Genomic DNA, 21,207 nt, shown 5'->3' with positions numbered 1-21,207 from the left:
ATGTTCTGGGTATGAAACTGAATTTCTTATTTTCAGTATGTCAATATAGTCAATAACATGCTTTGGTCAAAGGTCTTTTTGCATAGTACAGAAAAGCCAAATATTACAGAATATGCCAATGACGTATAACCAAAGATTCTTTAACTATGATATTTCTGACGTTTGAGCAGCTTTCAAAAATTTGAAAGACAATTGTGGAATAATTTTTTTCACAACACAAGGCTGGTTCTTAATTCATAGCAGGCAGAGGCCATTCAGATCCTGAAGCACCAAACTGTCTATGTCTTTACCTTTTTTTTGAAATTTCCTAAGATAAAAACTAGACTTTACATGTACATAAAGAGATCTAAAAGTGCAAACATATAACTTCGGAGGCTTACCACAATTTCCCTGACAATTCCTGGCAACACTAATAGCACAGCTGTCATTGTCTTAAGAGTCTTGTATCAAAATCATTTTCTACTAGTCATCAGTCAGACATAAATGTACCGAATACAAAGGCATAATAGAGCTCACACTGATTATCTCTCTTCTATTTTCAATAGGTTAAGCTGTAGGAAACTGCTTGTGCTTTGAGTAATCCCAGCTAGGAGAACAGGAATACTACCGATGAAACAGGAATTTAATCTATACTACCAACTTGCTAGTTTTTTATATTTACCATCTTTGTGTTTGTATGAGGTTGAAGGCTGCAGATACAGCTTTAACCTTCGGCATCTAGGCCATTTTAAAGTTTAGTCTGCCTTTGGTTTTCGAGAACATGTGTTTAACCACACGATGCTGACTAACACTGCTATGTGCTTTGTGAAGGCACTTAAGATTTTATTATTCATCTTGTCCAGGGACTCCCTTATCCCACAGGAAACAAGACAGATAATAACAAGCAGCATTGCATGCTGAGCAAATCATGGCCAGAGAGCATTTCCAGGCTATTGTAGTCAAGCCTTCCCTGGCCTCTACTAAGGTGCATTATTTGAGACAAGATCTGCTGAAAGGTACACGGGGGAGGCAAAGAGGCTTGAAAACACAAAACCTAGAAGACTGGGTTCAAAGAATGAGATATCACGGCCTGAACATGAATCACAAATTACAAAATTTCTGTTTTTAAGCTAGAACATGCCGAACAGTGACATAGGTGCTCTCAGTTGAAAAGCATGCACTGCAGTGCACACACAGCTCCTCCCTACCATCCAAAATGGCATGTGGTTTTCCAAAAGGGAGAAGCTGAATAACTTCTGCACCTGTTTGTAGCCCAGATCTACAAAGACAGAAAAACACAGGGCTGACGGCTATAAAATACATAGGAGTTTTAGAAAGGGAAGAGAGAATTTTCTCTTTTTTTTGAGAGATGTTGATCAGAAGAGGGGGAAAGGAATGGGGAAAGGGAGAGTCAGGAGGATAGATGATGAAATATGCAAACCAGGCAAGTAAAAATGTGTGAATGTTTCATCTCTGCAGTCCTTTGTCCTGAGGCAAGTAAATATGTGTGAATGTTTCATTTCTGCAGTGCTTTGTCCTGAGTTTGTGTATCTTACTACACTAAAAAAGCTGAAATGGTGACACAAAGGGGTAAAGGCTCCATATGGGTATAAGTTTTTAATGCCTTTACTGAACCAGTAAAGTCTAATTGCAGGTGGCTGTAAAATTTCTGACTAAATCATCTGTGAGCAGAGTAGGTGCAGGCACTTGCTGAACACAATATTCCATGTTCATTGTGTACTTACCCAGGAAGGTAATCACAGTTATTCCAGCACATGAAGGAAAGACTGAAACGCTGCTTGCCATATTTATGGTGTTTTAAAAGTTGTCTGACTAGTCTTAAGATTTATGACAATTTACAGGCTTTTTTCAGTGATGTGCACAAGGAGTTACTTACACAGCTTCTGTTCTCTGTGACTGCAACTGTATATGTATAAAAACATCTCTAAACACTGCATTAAAAAAAAAAACATTCTCTGTAGGTTTAATGCATAAATAGGTACCACTTTTTCAACAGCTGCAATAAGCTGCTGACAATAGATCCCTTGTCTTTAAAGAAATTCCATAAGAGGCTTAAAGAAAATAAAGACTGAAACACAGGTACTAGAACATAATGAGAGTCTTACTCAGCTGTAAATTTTGTTTGTGACTGTCTGCCTTCAGCTAATGAACAAATGCCTGAGGCCCATCAGCCCACACATCTTGAGGAGAAACGCATTTCTCTGGTAAATATTAAAAATAATCCCTTCTCAGCTGAAAGACATCAGTTAGAGACCATCTGTTTTCAGAAAGTATCTTTGCACTGAGCTTTTCTGAAATACTTCCATCCCAAGCTACCAAACCCTGGGAACAAACTGAATCAAATGAGACCAAAGTAATCACAGACATTTGAACAATGAACTTGGGTTATAAAAAAAACATCGTTCCTGACATGATGAATAAAAAAAGCCATTGTTTTGTTTTCAGAACCTGGAAGAGAGCAGCTGGTTGTATTATCCCAAGGAGGTATGTCCTGCAACAAACACATATGTGCCCTTTTGGCACACAGGTCCATGCATGCAGCTGCATTTGGTAAACAGGCTAGCCTAGGTGTGCCTGCAGACACTCTGCAGTAGAGAAAGCCAAATCTTAAGTTTAAAACACAAACGCCATTCCTTGAAAGCAGGTAGACCCCAGTTAGAATAGCAAAAGGAGAAAAGAAAAGGAAACTTTAGCCAGCCAAGGAAGGAAGAAGAAAATCTAAACATGTACTCATTCAGTTCCCATAAAGAACGCTTATTCTTGAAACTGAGGTTCAGATTGTAAGTGTCTACCATTTTATGGTTTCCCACATAACTGTTTGTGAAGTAAGGTACTCTTCATCACAAATGCAGGTGGCCAGATAATGCAGATAATGCAGATAAAGCCTCAGACTCATGCACCTCCCTACTCTATTCTCTACAGTTGGTTCCACTAGCCCAGAGTGACTCTGGGTATCAAACAGCTCTCCTCTCCTCTTTCCTCAAACACGGAGCTTGCAAAGCAATGCTTCAGGCAGGGAAACCATGAGGAGCTGAGTTCTGGGCTCATTTATCTGGACACTGGGAGCTCTCATAAGGGCTTTACACAGAGGGATGCAATGGAAAGACTGATGGCTCCCCCAGGATAAGACTCGCATTAAGATCTACTGTAACCCACAGTGCCACCCTTTGAAAAAAATTTTGGGGATATTTCTGCATTTTAAGAAGTGATGTTCAAATGTCACCAAGTGGCATGCAGAATATGCATCTGTACTTTGAAAAAATACATGTGGTTGGCAAAAGAGGATATTGTCTAACAGAGGTACTTCATTCACTTTTAATCTAGTCTGAACCAGAAACGATGCTGGCTTGCTGAGCTACCAATCTAGTTTAAAAAGGAAACACCCTCAGCTGCTCTGTTTCGAACATCAGACAACTTTAGCTTCTTTTCAGGAAGAAGTTCCTGGGCTCAGATTGTCTGCTGAACTGTTTCCACCTGGCAAGAAAAATGTCTGTCAGGGAGCCAACTACAGCTCACTGAGTCTCAGGACTGATTCCCCTCACCCTAGGTTAGATCACCCTGAAGGCTCCTCTAACTTCTACCACCTGCTGGAGCTCCCTGTCCTCTGGTCACATCCTAACACTGACACAAGCGTAATACATCAGCCGAAGATTTCTTAAGCCTAGAAAAATCTCACGGGGGCATGTGGGTGAAATTCTGAGCTCTACATTTTTTCCACACCAATATCATGGGACCAGGTCATGGTGGAGTTGTCTCCTGCTTTGAGCCTCATTTCCAGGGGCAATTCATGCTCGCTGCTTCTGTTCCTTTCCATGGCATTTTGAATACTCAGCACTGTGTCTAAGAAAGCCCTTCAGCTTCATTTTCTTTTTTTTTTTGAAGTTTTCTAAAATTAGTATATATTGGAGGAAAAAAAAAAGAGTAATGAAATACAATCTTGGTGTGCTCAACTCCACCTTTTCCTGTGGCACCGAGGTACGCATTCTGTCGTTCTGGCTGGTCTTTAAACCTAGTGAGGTCAGGACTGGTGCCTTGAAATAAAGCCTGCTTGCCAGACAACTGTGTCTGAATCGCCAACACAGTTTTATTTTGTCTGGTGGAGTGGAAATTTGGCACTGAATGCTTTTCCCAAGTCCCAAACCACTGCAGGACTTTAAGTGGAGGAAATTTAAATTCCAAAGCTGAGTGAGCAGGGCTCTGGTTCTGATTGACAAACTAGGAAATGTTCCCATTAACCACCTAAAATGCACTCTCAGGTTGGTCATAAAAAGCAGCTTAAAACTACCATGGTACTCAGAGTCACTCGCTACTATGGATTTGCTGGAATGAAGGGGAGGAGGAAGGGAGTGAGAACATTTATTTCATTTGTTGTGAAAACACTGTCAACTTATAATTTTGGAGAACAGATTCAGAAAGCCCTTTCAAATTACAAGGTTAACCAGACTACTGAAAAAGTTAAACATTGAAAAGTGGTAGAGCTGGTCAGCTTTAAAAGTTTTCAGCTCTAACAAATAAATCTCCATAGGTTAAGCTGCAAAGAGTTTGCAGACTGCCTTTCACTGAAGAGGAGAAGCAAACATGAAAACACACAATATTAATTAAACAAATCCAAAGGTTTAGTTCATTCCCCTGCGACAGAAAACATTCAGCTGAAGAAAAAGAGAAAAGTATTTTAATAAGCTTTAGAAAGTACACTTTGAAATATCATTTATTTTTCCCATGGAAATGCCTTCATTAATTTTACTGACAGAACAGATTTTGCTACCCTTATTCCTCCTATTGCATGCACATACTGAATAAGCATCTTGCACTGTAAATATTTCTTGTAAATAGAGTGGGATTTCTTGCAGGCAATATTTTAACAGTTACAGAAACTTGATGTTTAACCTGACCAGTTGTCCAGTTTAGAAAGACTTTTACAAGTTCATTGTAATGGTGATCCTGCACTTGTTTTTCCTAAAATGATCACAGAAAAAATCAATTTGAAAATTCTGGGATGAAGTTGTCAAGGCTATGGTCCCCAGTGGATGGATTTATGATCTCGTATATTCAGTAGACTATTCCTACTTTCCAGTGATGCTTATTGGAAATGACATGGTTTGATATGTTTTTCACACGGTATATGATTTTTTAAGAGAGAAGTGTGGTCGTAGAGTAACTCTGCCCCTACTCATTATTCCGTAAGCATCACTACAGTAATAAGACAACCTCCTTATGTGTATTCCCAGTAGTTTGCAAGCCAACACGAGCAGGCCGTGCTTGCCTTGGAGCCACCTGAAAACTACGGCTGTTGCAATTTTGACACAGAAACTGCCCAATATATCAGTTTATATTAGGTACAGCAATGTGACTTGCAGTCAGGTTAGCATGTGGATAGACTTTGCTCTTATCCATCTGCAAAAAATGGTGCAGATGTAACCTTAAAGAAAAAATCCTGAGCTACAAATCACGGGAGTCTAACATACTCAAAAATCATAATCTCTCCTCATCACTGATGACATCCCACAGATTTTGACAGTTTCATCCAACCTCTTGTTTTTACTAGGCTTTGCCTAGTTACTCCACAAGGGTGTTGAAATGGAAACAGATGACCCAATCCCCACAGATTAAAGAATACACCTTACCTTGTTCACAGAGAGCACCTGTATAGCTTGGCAGACACAAGCAAGTAAAGGTATTGAGGCCATCTATACATGTGGCTCCATTCCGGCATGGGTTAGACTGGCATTCATCGATATCTACAACATAAAGATAAAAGTGTTTTTATGATACGCCCACCTCCTGGAAGGGAAATGTTCTTCAGCCTTAGTCACGCTTATTACTAGGACAAGCGCAATCCAGAAGAATGAAGTATTGCAAAAGGTCCAAGTGACCGGTTTATTTGTATGATAACTGATTTCACTATGCACAGCCTTCCTTTCTTTTCATCTACAAGCCAAGAAGGAGTTTCCTCAGGAAACGTGACATTACTGATCCACAATTTTCTGTCCTGCACTCTGACTTCTGAGTTAATTCCTAAAATCCAGACCTTCAATTCCTCATTGTGTAGCTGAAGAAGAAGTGTTGCTGTGCAGTATGTAGTATTTTCCTGTACTGGTGAAAAATTTGGCTTGAGTGAGTGACCACGGCATGAAAAATTTTCATCAGGTACATGAGACCTCAAATATCTTCACGAACCTCAAATACTGGAAATCTTATCATACCATTAAACAGACTGTTAATTTCAGTCTGCAAAGCAGCATGCCTTAGCATCTTACTGGTTTGCATTTCTCTTTTCTTCCTTGTCTAATCTTATCAGGATAAGGACAAAGCATCATAAAGACAATCTCAGGCAGATAGTTTACTGCTGAGTCTATAGCTCCAGAGTAAACAAACATTTCTTTCCTCTACTCCTCTGGCTACTAAAATACCTTGTCTTTGCCTTTTAAATTGGAGCACTAATTCATTTAATATAATTTGTGCATGTATTTGCACAGGTTATAAACTAGTATGTCTCATTATAAAGATCATACGAGGTTTTTTAATGAGTGCTGTTCCTCTGAAACAATCAGCTTGAACGTCAATGTAGATTTTGCAAACATCTTAGTCCAAAGTGAACTGCTGGTAGCGATCAACTATTAAAATATAAAAGAGAAGTTAAACATGACTACAGACCAACAAACAGCTGTGCAATCCTAGGAATAATTGCTGCATCGTTTGAAAGGCGCTTTTAAAAATACATTTTTATTTTAAAAAACTACTTCTGTTCAAATTTTAAGCTAGATCTTATTTGTTCCAGCCATTTGGAAAGCTCTCAATATATGTTTTATGCCTTATATCCAGAATATCCCTGAATCCAGGGCTAAAAATGCTGAGGTTTACTTTCTTTGAACACCACAGAGCATATTTCTATATGGTGAGTGGCTGTGGAGCGTCTCACTCCAATTCATTAATAAACATAAAGAGTTCTGGGTGACAACTGGCCATATTATCCTTTTACAACCCGAAAAAAGGGGAGAAAATTATTATCTGACCTCTGGTTTGCAACCAGGAGATGCTGTATTCCTTGACAAAGAACATTTAAGATGCAACATCTAAAACTTGGTATCTATCAGCAACAACCCACTAAGGAACTGGCAAACTCATTAATATGAGCTAGGCAGAGAACACTGGCTAATTATATTTTAATCACATACTGTCTTGCAGAGCAGAAATAAAACCATAGCAATCCTAACAATTATGCTGCACTGATATCAAACTTCGGGTAAGGTTGGTTTTTTTTTTATTATTTCCAAAGCCATATATATGAGAGGAGTTGAACCCATTTTATCAATGTTGAATGAGGTTTTTTCTTTCAAATTTGGCAAGCAACTGTGTAATAGAGAAATCCATGGTATTTATCAGGAAATGAAACCTACATCATTTCAAAAGACTAAACCAGCTGTACACTAAACAACAAAAACTACCACTTTTATCATACTTCAGTTTGCTGGTTGGAAGGAAAAGCTGGTTATTCTGAACTGTACTGGTGAGTTACTTGAAACCCACAGTCAGCAGGAAAACACAGATGTCACAGGCAGCTTGAAGAGGTCCTCAGCTAGAAGAGTTATCAAAATACTAATTTATACTAAAGTTGTATATGATTAGGATCGTATTTACAATTTCCTTGAAAAAATATCTAAGTGGCCTTCAGTGCTCAGCTTCCCAATCACATTTGGAATGAGTTTATTTTACTCCTCTTTCCAATAATTACACAAAGCTCTTCAGAACTATGCCAAATATTAATGTTTATTTGGCGTTATTTGATGTACTTATGAATGTAACGTTATGAATTCTGAGTCATGTAGTTTACTTACATTCTCTTCTGTGTGTGTACAAATCTGTGCGCTTCGTGGGGGGAAAGAAAAGGGATAAGTGGACCTCCTTCATTTTATTGTTCTCTTCTTAAGTAAGGCCTCACTGTAGGATTTTTCAAATGTCTATGTGTTCTTCAACTTCCAGACACAACACTTCTGCAGATGTCATGAAAACTTTATGCTCCATTTAATCAATACCTAGATGGCATCAGCTTACCTAATTCACACTGCTCGCCGTTGAAACCTGGCAAACATGTACAGATGTAAAATGAGCCGCGTGGATAGCAGGTACCACCATTAAGGCAGGGGTTGCTTTTGCATGGATCTTGGCCTGTTAAACAAGTAGGAAAAGAAAATTGATTCTGTAGTTTCAAGGAACTGGTGTCTTCCTGATTTTTTGGAAAAATAAATCTTTGTCAATTCCTGCATTGACATTGCAGACTTTACCATAGTTAAAGAAATTCTATCGATATAATACACTACTGAGAATAAGATAGTTTTGTAAAACAGTAAAGCTTGTTTTCAGGTATCACTATTTTCAATTTTAACAACAACATGGCATTTACTATGAACCAGTATAAATAATTTTCAGAATTACATTTTTTCATAGCAATTTGCAGTATATTTGGCAGTCATGATATTCTATTGAAGATTTAGTTTGCATGACATGACAATTAATTAGAGCTGAAAAAAGTTAAACATATGCGAAATGGGTGGAAAATGCTTTTTTTCTTTGAACAGGGTTAGTTCATGTAGAATGATTGGGTACACAGAACATACTGGCTGGCTGCTGTTGTTTCACTTTGTTATATTTAATCAGTCAATGCCCATGAAGTCTTATTTCTTTGAAAGGATGTTGTCATACATACACATTTCCCACCTGTCTTCCTTAAAAACACATTTCAAGAATAAAAATGAAGGTACTGAATACATTCATAGCTGAACTAAACAGTAAGATAAAAGCTTACCTGTTGTGAAATCCTCAGTTGTTACAGCAGTTACCGTTTAAATAGCTTTTCCTTGCAGAGCTTTATGACTTCTAGTGATGTTTATTTCAACTGAGTTTAGATACCTAGATATTTGCATTTGATTTAATGCCTATTAATGATCACTCACACAAACAAGTATGCACTAGGTAACCATTTCTAAGTATTAGCTTCTCAGAGTCAGATGAAAGTCAGGAAGACAGTCCTGGGATACGAGAAGAAAGCCCTGGCTTTGAAAACTTACAAAATTGTTAAGAGAGTTCTGTGACCTAAGTTAATTCAGAGAAATGAGAATAGTTTAGATATTTGGTTACATTTTTCCAAAACAATCTGATTATGATTTATGAAATAAAAGATAATTAGCATCTCTTTTACCCTCGCAAGTCAGACATTCAGAGAAGTCTTCTTAAAGTACCAAGCTCCCTATACAGTCACTGGAAAGCAGAAGCTTCTGTTGAAAACCTCCAGAAGAAAATCCTGTCTACATAAATTTGGGATTGTAATTAAGTGGGCATGATCTCACTTTGGAGATTTCAAAAAGAATCTGATCATATCCATAAAATAGGATGCTTGGTTTAGGACTGCTTCACTGCAAGTTCCCAACTTGGGGCTATGTTAAGTACTTAATGATGTTTCTTGTATGTTTACTGTCCATTTGTCCTCCTACGGACTGAATATTTTCCCAGTAAACATTTTCAAATTGACAGCTACCTGGATTATTTGAGGAAAAATAGTAGAAAGCCCTATAAAATCAAGCCAGTTCAGTTCTTGGTCCTCAGCTATATCTAAATAAAATATGAACTGAAGCAATGCAATTCATACCATCCTACTTGCATCATCTGTGTATTCGGTGAGATGGTGTCTAATAACCATTATGTAAAACAAAATACTATGGCAAATGATGTCTAACAATGAGACCTGTAATTTATAAAGAGGCAGACACTGTATCGACCAGTTAGAATTACAGACAGGCTGAAAACATGAAGTCTCTGTTTTCTCTTGCCTGGAATGTTATTTTGTGGACTAAGAGTTATTAATTTTTATAGAAAATGCTGATCTTAAAATGTGCACTAAATCTACTCTCTAAGTCAACTGCAAGATGTTATAATCCAAACCTACCTGTAAATCAGTTGTGCAAGTCCTATCATCATGCCAACACAGAAAAGCTATCATACAAAATTATATATTGGAAATTGGAAAATTAAATAATTACAGATGAATTCTGTACCACAATCAGTGTTACCTTCCTGTCTTTTAGAACTGGCTGATCACCTCAAATCTGATCCAGAGCTCCACAATGCAAACACTTGGGAAATGTCACTGAGCTTGAGTTTTGGTACCCCCATCCTCCTGGATTTTGCAGGGGTTACAATCATGTTGATTTCAAAGCTTGAGGCTTATGAGTTCTGTTGTTATTTCACACGGTGCTCTGATTATTATACCTCTTATCAGAGTTAAGACACACATTTACAAGTATCACAACAAACATATACAACATTGATCATATTTGAAAGTTACCTGGAATTTGCACTGCTGTGCCTTCAACTGAACCCACACTGGTGCCAATCAGGAAATCTGATCCATTAGTGACTTCCGAAAGGGAAAATGATGAAGTTACAAGTTCAATGGTATTTGGCTCCTCAGAGCTTATCGTTGACTGCTCATTTTGAAACGGGCTGTTTGCAGGGGCAGTGCTGTTTGTTGCAATGTTAGGAGCAATTGTTGTAAACTCCCCTTGACCAAACAAAGGTGATTGTGTTTCCATGCTTCTGTCCAAAGGTTGTGAAGATGAAGCTAGCATTGTAACTGCTTCCTGGTCAGGGTGAAATGCTTCACTTTCAATATGACTGGGTGAATCTGAAACAGGTGTGGAAAAGACCCATGGGATATCTCTGTCAGTACTCCTGCCATCTTCTTGATGGGGGTTGTTCACTCTCCCTGAGGAAGCTTCAACTTCTATTGTGCTAACGTTCGGAACATCCGTGCTCACTCCTTCTCCAAAATTCAGAAAAGCAGTAGGCAAGACATGTATTGATGGAGAATCTCCAGAAACAGTAGAACCTTCCTCAACAGCCAAATCAGTTACAGAGGTTTCTGTCTCCTCTGTGCTGTCTGTTACAAGTCTAGTAAAATGAGGAGTACTTTCAGTAGCTGTGCTTTCTGAAACAGGCTTAGAAGAGAACTCCAACAGAGAAGACTCTGTTCTGTCAAGAAAGTCTGTAGTGGGTGGTTTATATGTTGCCGCAATATCAGAACTAACCTCTTTGAAGGTTCCTTCTGATGAATGATCAGACTGATCTGTATCCTTTAACGATGACGTACTTGGAATGATTACCTCAGGATACTCAGATACTCCATTATCTAACTGAACAGTTACTGAGGATTTAGGAGTTTGAGGTACAGAATATAAGCTCACTGGATCTATCTCTTCATACTCTGCTGATGCTGATTTTGTGTTTGTATATGCTGTAGAATGCTTTTCTTCATTCTTGCTAGATGATATGGTTGTCAGTTGGGATGTATGCTGTGTGGCGACAGTGCTTACATCAAGTATGTCAGTTGTCAAAGCTTTTTCTGCCTCAGTAGTTAAAACTGGTGTAACAGAAGGAACCACAGGCTGCTTATCATCTAGTTCTTCTTGGCCCATTCCAGAAAAGCCAGAGACAGAGATTGTTTCACTTTGATCTGCTATTACTTGGTTGTTTGCTGAAGTATTCAGCTTGTAGATGTCTTCTGTTGTGCTTGTTGTATGCTTAGACTCATGCAGCACATGAGGGCTTGCCAGCGATGGTGCTGTAGGAAGGAAAATGCCCAGATCAGAGAATTCAGTAGTGATGAGAGATTCTGTTGCAAACTTCATGGCATTCCCTGAACCAGAATCCTTGTCATATGATTTTGGCCTGTGCCCAGCTGTTACTGACTCACTACTTGGCTGACTGGAAGTAGTCAAAGAAAGACTATCACTGGATCCAAGTGTCTTCCCTTTGGTTATGGAAAATTTAGGTGTTGAATCGTATTTCTCCCCTTCAGCTGTCATGCTATCATCACTGCCATATGTTGATTGTATAAGAGGATTTGGCATTGTCTGCACACTTATTATATCTTCAGGCATTGATTTGGAGTGATCCATGTCTATAATAGTTGTCTCTTCTGACAGGATTTGAAGTCGTTCTTCAATTAGTGTAATATCACCATAAACAGAAACGTTCAATATAACACTTCTTTTATCATCAATCACGGGAATTATTTTCTCATATATCCCAGTATCACTTGTTAGTTCTTCTGATGTAGCTGTCTTTGGTTGAACAGCAGATGGATTTGCCACATCTTTTTCTTCTGTAAAAAGGGATGGTAGTCCTGTGATCACAGTCTGTGATCCATCTACCGGTACCTCTGTTGTCATAACTTCAGAATAAACATCCCCAGGAACACTAGATGAATCATTTATTTCTACTTTTGACACAGGGGGTATTGACAAATGAGTAAACATATCAGGAGAAGATGAATCCATAAGACCAACCCAGCCAGATCCTTCTCCAGAGCTTTCAGGTAATACTCTGCCTGGCATTGATGTTGGTGGTGTTACAGGCGATTCTTCTATTTCATGATTAGGAGTTCTACTCAGTATTACAGAAACAGGAGTTACAACATCTTTAATCAACAAATGTGATGTCTCCTCTTGAGAAACAGTTTTAGCTGTGTCAGAAGTAGCTGTTGTCCTATCTGCTTCATTTTCTCCTCTCCTATAGTCAGTTTCTGTATTGTTAAGTTCTTCAATAGCAACAAAATAATGTGTCATGTCTTTAATCTCTTCAGAGCTGAAGGTCTTGGAACTCTCTTCTACTAAAGCTGGAGAACTGGTGATTGCTAAGCTGGGGAACTGGTCTTCCGTTTCTAACATCAGCAGCTCAGTTACAGCACTTGTAACTTCTTCATTCACTTCACCATTTGATTCAGTGCTTCCTCTTTCAAAGTCTTGTGTCTTGTCAGTTGAAAGTTTGGGTCCCATATTTGCAGGATGAGGACTTAAAGTACTCGTGATTTCTTTGACAGCCAATGGGACTATAGAAGGAATAACAGCAAGGTTGTCTCCTGATCCTTGTCCTGAAAATGGATCACTGATGAGATCATTATTTGTTAGCTCTTCTTCCCCAGGTGTCAGGAGTGATCTGGGAATATTATTCGTAGGGAAAATGTTTTGTACCAACTCCTCCTCTTGCTCTGTATCTGTAACTGGAGAGCTCATGTATTTCCTTTCAGTCTTTACAGGCTCAGTTACTCTGTCATCATGAAATGGCAAAAGTATTCTTTTAACAGATTCAGTTTCTAATTCCTTTTCTTCTGAATATGGACTGACAGTCAGAACATGTAAAAATCCCGGATGTTCATGGTTAACCTGTGTACTTCTAAAGAATGGGTCTGTTGTTGTTTCTTCAGAAGATTCTATAGCTTTCGGTGACATTTCCCTTGGCCTGTTTTCCTCAGAATGTATATCTTCCACCAAAGGACTCTCTGTAGAAAAAGCTTGCACTGTCAGTTCATCGGTTGTTTTCTCTTCCATTCTTATGTCAGCTACAGTTCCCATTGTGGTTACTTCATGATGGGTACTTGTGACTAGTTCATCGGTTTCAGCAGTGAAGGCATGATCTGTAGATGGCACGCTAACAACTGTTTCGTCATACTTCTCTTGTGTTTGTGCTCTCCCAGTGGGTGAAACTGCTGCTTTTGCAAGTGATTCAATGAATGTCTTTGCTTCTCCGGATCCCTGATCAATAAATGAGAAATTACTTCCAAGTATTTCTTCAGTAGGTCCATTAGACATTAGTTTTGTGGTGCTGGCATCACCTTTGAATTCTTCTCCAGAGCCATGTTCAATCAGGAGAATCTTGCCTAACGCAACAGTTGAAGAACTAACTTTTGCATTTTTGTTTTCTGTGGATTCAGCCACTGCTTTTATACTGCCAGTACCATGTGCCACCATGATGTCATGAGGGCTGTTACTGACTAGTGATTCTGGAGATGCTGTGACCTCACCTGTTTCTAAATCTTCAGGTTCAACTGCTGGCGCAACATGAGACGCTGTCTCTTTTCTAGAACTAGGGCTGGATTTTACTTCAGAAGGAGCTGTGTAAGTTGATTCAGTTTCCTGGTTTTGTTCTTCTGGGTTTCCTGTACTAAACACATTCTGAGACATCTGACTTGCTACTCCAGGCTCCTTTGTCAAGCCATCTGACCCAGTACTTGAAGCTGATATTGCAGATTCATCTGTTCTTGCATGTTCTTCATATTCTGTTGTTGCCTTCTTCAGTGAAGCATCATCTATGCTGTAAACTTTTCCTTCATGATTTTCTGTTTGTATTTCAGGCCTTAATGGAACTGAAGTCAAAGTGGCAGACTCAATGATACCTTCTACATCTCCAGAACCCAGACCAAATAATGGGGAGTCAGTACTTACCACTTTTCTTGTGGGACCCCCTGAAAACATGCCCACTGGTTCTTCAGCCGATCCTTCATTTATAAATAGCTTCTTCTCTCTCAAGAGAGGAACAGTGGTGACCTTTTTGATTTCAGAACTTATGGTACCTGTTACAGTTTTCCTAAGCAGAGTGGGCTCTTGACTTACAGTTCTGACTGCACTAGTAGTGCTCCCAAGTTCATTCAACTCCAAGTTTCCCTCTGCAGTGGTAGCTGAATTTTTCTGACTTGAAGACACAGTAGTCTGTATTTCTTTTTCATCTTGAATATTCTTTTCAGTTACAAGAGAGCTGACAAGTACTTTTTCCTTAATAAAGTCAGAGACAGAATCGGTGGCAACAGTCACTTCAGAACTTTGATCAAAGGCAGAATAAAGAGTGCCTGTTTCTCTGGGCAAAGTAGAGGTAATTCCTGAAACAGTTACAGAAATTTCTGTTGGCAATACTGTGCCAAGGCCCAAAGAAATATCTTGCATTGAAAGTGTTTCTGTTACTGCTGTTTCCGTTGTCATGGCTGAAGTTACAGTGATGTCCTCTTCTACATCTCCAGAGCCTTCCAGAGCTATAGAAGAAGTGCTCACCTGAGGCTTTGCTGTGTGACTACTTGTTTCCAGAAGTTTTTCAACAGGGGAATTTGTATTAAGTTCAATTGTTGATTTATAATGATCTCCTGGAGCAGGGGTTGCCTTTTCTGGAACAAGGTCTTTCACAACTTTGCCTACTGTAGCAGTATTGAAAACTCCATCCAGAGAAGCAGTTACAGCAGAACTTTCCACAGTAAATGCATCAGGAGCAGAAGTTATACCAGATTTTTTTTCATCATCTTCCTTTCTTGACATTGTTAAAATTTCTGAGAAGACAGAACTGGTTAAATCAGATTCAGTGGATCCGTCTCCAGAAGATTCACTAGTAATCAAAAGTAAGTTTTTTATATCTTTAGTGGAAGTCTCCTCAGTTCCGTGCCATGTTACAGTCTCTTTATTTTTTTGCAGAGACTGCTCATAGGAAGAAGTAATGGCTATTACTTTATCTGTTGTGGCCACTTCTGACTCACCACTATAAACAGGCTCTAACATTGCAACATCTGCTGTAGGCTGTGTAACTTCAAATGCCCCTATTACTTCTCCAGCTTTGCTTGGTTGCATAGTACCAGAAGCTTCAGTTTCAGGTATTATAAATGTGTTGGTTTCATTGATTTGAGAAAAGGTTACATTTTTGGAATGTGCAACACTTTCAATTTGGTCACTTCTGGCTTCCTCAGCTTTTGTGCTCTTAGGTGCACTAGTAACTTGTTGCTTTCCATTGATGAACTGCAAAGCTGGAGGAGTTGTAACATCAGTAGTGTTTTCACAGTCTTCCTCTTCTTCAAAGTCTATAAAGTTTGGAAAGAAAGGATCCAGTATTATATATTCAGACGAATCCTGCACAGAGTCTGAAGTACAGGGTTCAGTCTGAGCTGATTCTGCATCAATGTGGGGTTCATCTATTGCATGAGGAAGCATGTGGCGACTGAACAGATCCAAAAATTCTTTCACCGGATGATCTGCAAAACAAAGAGAGCTTTTCATAATCCCTAAGTGACAGCGATGGTTGTGCATTATAGTAGACATTTGAAGCACAAGCAATCCATTGGAGAAAAACAAAACAAAACAAAACAACAAATTCAAAATGAAACATAGTAAATTCAGCATGTTCTTCTATTGACACAAAGTTAAATGCTGCCACCACATTTTACTTTCTGGTTGAAGTCTTTATGTATATTGAACACATTGATTATGTAATGCTGTTGATTGCCATGCATGTTTAGTCCCAAACCCACACCTAAACTAGCTTATCCCACGCTATTCAGCAGAGATAAGAAACAGACAAGATGAAAAAAATTTTTAGACAAAAACACTTATCCTAACCTGCAGCAACTGCTTCTATGGATTTGAACTAGCTAACCTTTACCAAAACCTGAACTTAGACGAAACTAAACCAGGCAAAGTCTAAAATAAAATATGACTTATACAATATGCCTCTGCAACTTGATTTATTCTCAGTATAGAGTAATTCAAATTACCAGGAACACCATAAAAACTACATCAATTGTTATTCTTTATACTTGGACCCTAGGTCAGTAAATAAAATCTCACTTTACGAATTCGTTGCTATTCAGCATACAGCATTGTGAAGCAAATAAGAAACAATAGCTCGCATTCAAACATCAGTCACCATTCAGGCAGCAATGTGAATAAAGTCCAGCTATTTTCTTATGCTTACCACTCACTTTGAATTATTTACACACTTTCACAGATCACAAACCTCTCAAACTTTTTTCTAGGTGGCCAAGTAGGTAAAAAGGAGGAAGAAAGTTCTAAGTGGGAAAGGGTTTAGCTGCAGAAGTCCTTACGAAGTCCTCTAAAAGTTATGATTCCAAATTCCATAGACAGTTTTAAAATGTGCCCTCTCAGCAGAAACATTACTGTAAACCTTCTGTCCCAGACAATAGATGTTACCATCGAAAAGAAAAAAAAAGGAAAGGAAAGGAAAGGAGAGGAGAGGAGAGGAGAGGAGAGGAGAGGAGAGGAGAGGAGAGGAGAGAGGAGAGGAGAGGAGAGGAGAGGAGAGGAGAGGAGAGGAGAGGAGAGAGGAGAGGAGAGGAGAGAGAGGAGAGGAGAGGAGAGGAGAGGAGAGGAGAGGAGAGGAGAGGAGAGGAGAGGAGAGGAGAGGAGAGGAGAGGAGAGGAGAGGAGAGGAGAGGAGGAAAGGAAAGGAAAGGAAAGGAAAGGAAAGGAAAGGAAAGGAAAGGAAAGGAAGAGGAGAAGGAAAGGAAAGGAAAGAGAAAGGAAAGGAAGGAAAGGAAAGGAAAGGAAAGGAAAGGAAAGGAAAGGAAAGGAAAGGAAAGGAAAGGAAAGGAAAGGAAAGGAAAGGAAAGGAAAGGAAAGGAAAGGAAAGGAAAGGAAAGAAAAGAAAGAAGAAAAGAAAAGAAAAGAAAAGAAAAGAAAAGAAAAGAAAAGAAAAGAAAAGAAAAGAAAAGAAAAGAAAAGAAAAGAAAAGAAAAGAAAAGAAAAGAAAAGAAAAGAAAAGAAAAGAAAAGAAAAGAAAAGGAAAGAAAAGAGAAAAGAAAAAGAAAAGAGAAAAGAAAAGGGGGGAAAAAGAAAAAAGAAAAGAGAAAAGAAAAGGGGGGAAAAGCCAAACTTCAGGCTTGGCCAACTGACTTAAGCTGGAAAACTTTGTGCTGCAATCTTACTCCTTGAATGTATCTTTCTTCTATGTTTACAACTGTCTTGTCCAAAGCAAAATTACTGCTTGCTGTTATAAACTGGTATAGTCAATGGAGCTTTGTTTACGCCTCCTAGGTAGAGGATCTGAACCAACATAAAGGACTCTGGTCTTACAGAACTGTCAGCAATGATTGCTCGCCAAAGAATATTTGCAAGTATTCTGGCCTACCTAGTATAAAACAGAGACAATTTTTAAGTAAATCTTCCTCATTAAAACTGTTTACAAGATGCAAAAAATGAGAACGTGCAGGTAAAGTATTTCATTAGTCTGAAGTAATTCCCCCACCTATGAACATCATTTAGCCTCTATGACCACTGAGCCCTCAGAGATAATCAGGTGACCATTCTGGAAAAGAATGTGTTAAATCACATTAAACTGACACAGAGCACTGTGAAAGGCTTCTGATTTTTTGGCTTGGGGTGTTCTGTGTGTGCATATTGACCACAGCCTGGGTCTTGAAAAGGTTATTGCAACTCTGTTGAGGATTGGTGTTCTAATATTTCATGTTTTATTTACAGCTAAACTCACAGAGTATTACTGAATCTTCATTTTTCTAAATGTTCAGCTGAAGATTAAATGGCAACTTCAGGGGTGTTTTACAAAGAACATGTAATAAGGTGCCCTGAATCCAAGGCTTTGATCTAATTGTTAAACAACTTGGCAAAAATTAAGATCCATGCCAGCCTTACAGAGAATAAACCACCTTCAGCATTGTGCATTTCCACTAAAATATTCCATTTGTACAGCACTAACCTCAGCGTTGCCAGTGCAACAAGCAAGGCTGATTTTAACCTCACTTCTGTCTGGCTATTCTATATTGTCCCAATGAAGTCTGGTGTATACTTTGTGCTATGACAGCTCTATTAGCTGACTACAGAATTGAAACTCCTCTTCCCTCCCTCACATGTGCGTGTTGGAAGCTGTTTTATGCAATGCTTGTAAAAAGAGAATTTCTCCCTATTCCTTCCTTCAGTAGGTTAGAAATATTTACAGAGGCTGCCCAGTGCCACAGAAAAATATAGCTTCTGCAGCCATTTATTTGAGTCTTCCCAGATCTCCCTTTCAAATTTTGTTCAAGCAGAAAATCAGGAATTTAGTTTTTTGTCCAAGAGTTGCAATATGATGTGGAGAAGCGTGTCTAATAACATCACTTTCAGAATCCCCAATCTGAGCAAACAGCAATGTTAGTTATACTGAGGAGTCGTATTTTCATTAAACTGGAAGCTCACATTGACACAGAATTGTACACTTTCTTTTCAAAACTGTGAATGCAAAAATACATAGGAATTCAATAAGTGAAAGAGGAATGGCTAGTGAGCTTTGAGAATTTCTGATTCTCAGTACATTCATGATAGAATAACTCTGCCAACATAGAGGACCAGAGAACTACATATAGAAATGTGTATGGGCAAGAAAGTTGGCTTGTACTGTGTGCACAGCTTAAGAAGGACTATGTAAAAATAACCCAGTATATTGACTAATGTGGCATAACGATTAATTATTATTTCATACACAGCTGTTAGGGTTGTGTGCACAAAGCGTGTTTTTGGCCAGAACTATACATTAAAAAAAAAAAAAACAAACAAACCCTGGATGGGACTGGATAGGCTGTAATTTGTAGGAGGGTACCATGACTAACAAGTTCTGACCAGTGTATTATTTTTGTAGCAGTGCACACCTGGGAGTCCCTCAAATTACTAGCTCACGCTAAATCATTTATGGTAGGTAATAAATTAGTGAACAACATCTGTTCCAAATTCACCTAGAAGACATACACAAATTCTTACATACGCAAAGATCTCTATCAGACCTTACTTTTACTTTGTTAGCTTTTTCAAGATCTCACATGTCGCAAAGATCCACATAAAAGAACCTTAGCTAAAGGTATGATATTCCAATAATAAACTTTCAGGAGGCTCTTTCATTTATTACTAAGGGGTTTTGGTTTGGTTTTTCCCAAGAAAAAAACAACCACCTTTTAAGAAAATAGTAAAGAATGCAATTCTATTATTTTTTTAGTCAGAATATCTTCTCCTTTCTAGAGCTTTGATGATTCAGTGCTAGCAATCAAGTTGCCAGTGCTCAGGGATAACAGCTATGGAAAATTCTCTTAAAGCCCAGAGATGGGCAATAATCTAGGTAACAATATAGCTCATATAGCATAAAACCTTGTCCTCTAAGAATAAGCAAGACACTAGGATGAAAACCTAAGGGCTACCGTAAAATATGAATACAGCAGAAGAAAGTTTTATCTGTTGAACTGGTTTGTTAGACCCTTAGGGCAGACACACAAACACTTGCAAGAGTTTTAAACTGGCTAGGTGCAGCCGACATAGGTTGCCCCTATTTATGTTCACGTCCATTCCAACTGCAGGTAAAGACATACAGACCTGAGACTATGAATAAGAGATGAAATGAGGGCTTTAAAGGAAAGGAGTTCGGGTACTAAATATGTTTACTGATAGTTCACATATTATCATGGCAAACAAGCCAAAAGGAGCATTTGTCCAAGATGTGCTTTGTTACTGTGACTCCCAGAAAAAGAAAAGTAAACCCACGTAGATTAAAAGTAGTAAAACCAAGGGGTGTCAGTTCTGTCTGCCAATCCAAACAAGTCCTAAAGGAGATTTATTAGTAAAGCCTCTTACTGAGAAAAAGGGATGAGGTACGCACTGACACAGCGATGGAATAGATAGGTGGATGAGTGTAAGAGGCCTAGAGTGTTTCTTAATCCATGTAATATGCCTAGATGTTTTAAATTACCTGGATGGAATAGGTATCTCAGTAACAATCAACTAAGTGTAAGAAATAGAAATCCATCTGGCTACAGGGTGCTTCTTGGCCACAAGAGGACTTGACTGCTACTACATACAACCACGAAGCACCTGACTGAGGTGGCTTTAATTTCCATTACAACCATTCTAATGACAATTGGTTCTAAAACCCACATTAATTTTTCACTGGATCAAATATAAAAGTTGCCTCCGTGTTACTAAGGGACAAGCTAACTTCTATACATCCAGAAAGTATGCAACATGTAGCAACTTTTTCTTGAAAAGAACCCTAAAAGGCTTTTACACAATCATTTTTGAGGGGGCAGGCAGTAAGAATTTCCTATCAAAAGTCCTTCAGATAAGCAGCTGAAGAAGAATTAATAAAGAATTAAAGAGAAAACAGATTCTGATGTTTTCCAAACTTTCAAAAACTAAACTATTTCTTTCAGAAGACTTACAGATTTAGCATGAATGTGTGAAGTCTAAAACAAAATGAGACCATTAATATCTAATCTGAATCCTGCAGATAACAGAATTTCACCTATAAATTCCTGCAATTTGTCCATTTATTGCTTCAGAGCTACATGCTGAGTTGTGTGTGAGAAGTAAAAAAGTTCAGTCATTTGTAGAAGGACTAGAGTTCTGATAAACCCATGAAATTCAGAGAAAGATTCATAAATCTTCTGTGGACTTTGAATCAGGCCCTATATTTTGATTAGAATAGAACGAAGAGAAATTTAAAACAGAAGACCAAAACAATTTTGGACTGTTTGCTTTGAAAGTGTGTGTTTCTTCGCATAATGTGACAAATTCTGTACTGGAGCCCCCAGGCCCAGGCTGCCCAGAGCAGCTGTGGGTGCCCCAATCCCTGG

General features: G+C 38.6%; 1 protein-coding gene across 1 annotated transcript in view; it reads right to left on the bottom strand.

The window, feature by feature from the left end:
* Positions 1 to 21,207, bottom strand: part of VCAN (versican) — a 119,691-nt gene that overhangs the window by 22,444 nt on the left and 76,040 nt on the right. The window contains exons 8-10 of the mRNA XM_056325484.1: positions 10,340 to 15,838; positions 8,053 to 8,166; positions 5,625 to 5,738 (exon numbers count right to left, since the gene is read on the bottom strand). Coding sequence (XP_056181459.1) covers positions 5,625 to 5,738; positions 8,053 to 8,166; positions 10,340 to 15,838 — 5,727 coding nt within the window. The remainder of the gene's footprint in view (positions 1 to 5,624; positions 5,739 to 8,052; positions 8,167 to 10,339; positions 15,839 to 21,207) is intronic.

Source organism: Falco biarmicus, chromosome Z (genome assembly GCF_023638135.1).
Source record: "Falco biarmicus isolate bFalBia1 chromosome Z, bFalBia1.pri, whole genome shotgun sequence".
NCBI lineage: Eukaryota > Metazoa > Chordata > Aves > Falconiformes > Falconidae > Falco > Falco biarmicus.
The sequence above is the reverse complement of the archived record's forward strand: the minus strand, read 5'-3'. Positions and strand labels throughout refer to the sequence as shown.